This window comes from Gadus morhua, chromosome 1 (genome assembly GCF_902167405.1).
Source record: "Gadus morhua chromosome 1, gadMor3.0, whole genome shotgun sequence".
Classification (NCBI taxonomy): Eukaryota; Metazoa; Chordata; class Actinopteri; order Gadiformes; family Gadidae; genus Gadus; species Gadus morhua.
Genome location: NC_044048.1, coordinates 4066255 through 4068754, shown reverse-complemented (window position 1 = coordinate 4068754; position 2500 = coordinate 4066255). Strand labels below are relative to the sequence as shown.

At 49.6% G+C, this 2500-nt stretch overlaps 1 protein-coding gene across 1 annotated transcript in view; it reads left to right on the top strand.

Moving 5' to 3' along the window:
• Positions 1–2500, top strand: part of wnt4 (wingless-type MMTV integration site family, member 4) — a 16286-nt gene that overhangs the window by 11553 nt on the left and 2233 nt on the right. Inside the window, exons 3-5 of the mRNA XM_030365573.1 lie at positions 679–832; positions 1379–1510; positions 2004–2146. Coding sequence (XP_030221433.1) covers positions 679–832; positions 1379–1510; positions 2004–2146 — 429 coding nt within the window. The remainder of the gene's footprint in view (positions 1–678; positions 833–1378; positions 1511–2003; positions 2147–2500) is intronic.

Sequence of the window (2500 nt, the reverse complement as noted above, 5' to 3'; positions counted from 1 at the left end):
GATTTTTTTGTCTGCGTGTGTGTGTTTTCATACGCTATAGCGATGTGATTGTCAGTAATAACAAGCAAGTCTCCAGCTCAAAGCGTCTTAAACTATGTCAAGACAGCCAGTCCGTTGCAGTTGCCTTACTCTTGAGCCAACAAGGAATCCTGAGCAACACATAGCAAGACAAACTGTTGTTAATACATTTAAACCAAATTACATATGTGCGTTCATAAAATGAAAGTAATGGGAAAAAAAAGTCTGCAGTCTGCAAGTGATTAAATTACAAGAAATTTGTATTACTTACAAATCACCATTTGAGGAACGAACCCAAGTGAAAGTAGAGTAACAAATATCGGCACGTTCAAGGGCCCGCGATTTGTCTAATGACTTTAGATTTTCTACTTTTTATTGTGATTCATTAAGGTTTCATGATTGAAATGACCATGTGGTCATAGATTAATGTCTCCATGATATGTTGTTTTTTTTGCCTCAGTCAAAAAAAGTCCAGTCAGCCCCCAGAATTCAGTTCACAAAGTCCCTGCCTATGATGCAGACGGGAAGGGCCTTCATCACTGATTAGCTTCCATTTTGGAAATAAAAACAACTTAAATTCTCCGCACAAACGGCCCCTAGCCTGTTAGTGTCCGATGCCCGGGCCCAGCCAACCCCCCTGCCTCTGCTGCCCCCTCCCAGGTGCAGATCTGCAAGCGCAGCATCGAGGTGATGGACGCAGTGCGCCGCGGGGCCCAGCTGGCCATCGACGAGTGTCAGTTCCAGTTCAGGAACCGACGGTGGAACTGCTCCACGCTGGAGTCCATGCCCGTCTTCGGAAAAGTGGTGACGCAGGGTAAGCATGACATCAGGGAGGAGGTACAGCGGGTTGGCCGTTGACCTGAAGGTTGCTAGTTCGAACCCTGGCTCCTCCTAGCTGAGGCTCTAGGTGTCCCTGAGCAAGGCTCCTCACCCCGACTGCTCCTGACGAGCTGGCTGTCGCCCTGCGTGGTTGACTCCTCTGTCGGTGTGTGGATGTGTGAATGAATGGTTGTACGTCGCTTTGGATTGAAGCATCAGCAAAATCCCCTCAATGTAAATCTAAATGTAAGCATGAGCGGTACCGCGTGGTGCTGTGTGAACAGCCCTGTGTTCCCTGAGTACAGGGAAAGCAAATATACACTGAAGATGTGGTATACTGGCAGGCAGCTATAAAGGCAGTTGTGCTGAAACATTTGCACTTGGCCACTTATTTTGTCCTCACAATGAAACGTTTTCAACTTTGTTGTTATTGACATATCTGAAACTCGTGTGTATGTGTGTGTGTTTGTGTGTGCGTCTGTGTTTGCGTGTATTTGTGCTTGTACATGCGCTTGCGTGTGGGTCTGTGTGTCGACTACAGGCACCCGTGAGGCGGCCTTTGTCTACGCCATCTCTGCGGCCAGCGTGGCGTTCGCGGTGACGCGCGCCTGCAGCAGCGGGGAGCTGGAGAAGTGTGGCTGCGACCGCACGGTGCACGGAGTCAGCCCCGAGGGTCGGTCCCACGCGCACGCCACACATGGCCAACACATGGGCTCTGTTTGTGTGTGGACTCGGCTACAGCACATAAAAAAAACACACTCTGTACACATGGTCAGAAACGCAAGCCGTTAAACTGTCTAATACACGTCAGTGAATACATATACAGGCGTTGCAAATGTGCAAACGCATGGACGGGGCACTCGTTGACATTGTGGAGCGGCTTTATGCAAACACATAACATAGACGCCTAGACATACACACACACACACACACACACACACACACACACACACACACACACACACACACACACACACACACACACACACACACACACACACACACACACACACACACACACACACGCACACATGCACAGAGATTCTAATCAGCATAACCACCAAAGTTTCATTATGAAGCACGACTTTAGCAGCATGAGTGCAGGCAGTGTCTTATTTCAGAGCCTCTCTCTCTCTCTGTCTCCCGTCTCTCTCTCTCTGCTGCAGGCTTCCAGTGGTCGGGCTGCAGTGACAACATAGCCTACGGCGTGGCCTTCTCTCAGTCCTTTGTGGATGTGAGGGAGCGGGGTAAAGGCCAGTCCTCCAGCCGTGCCCTGATGAACCTACACAACAACGAGGCGGGCAGGAAGGTGAGCTTTGTGCGGCGGTAATCACGCAGATCGTTACTGTGCGACAGTGCAATGGTGTGCGCTCCATTTTGATATGCTGCTGATTTACTACGACAACTTCAACATCATGCTCAGCAAGTAAAAGTCCCCCTTTTTTATGCGATGTGGATTCCAGTGTTAGAAACGCATGAGGGACAGGGATAAGCCGGGCTGGGGTTAGATGTAGGGTTGCAACGTGTTGAAAAGTTCAGCTTGAGACCATATTGGCTTAAAAAGAAAAAGGCCGGCTCACCGGGTAGAGGGCGTACCATTAAGGCCCAGTCCTTAACGCAGAGACCAGGGTTTGATTCCTAACCGTGGTCCTTTGCAGCATGT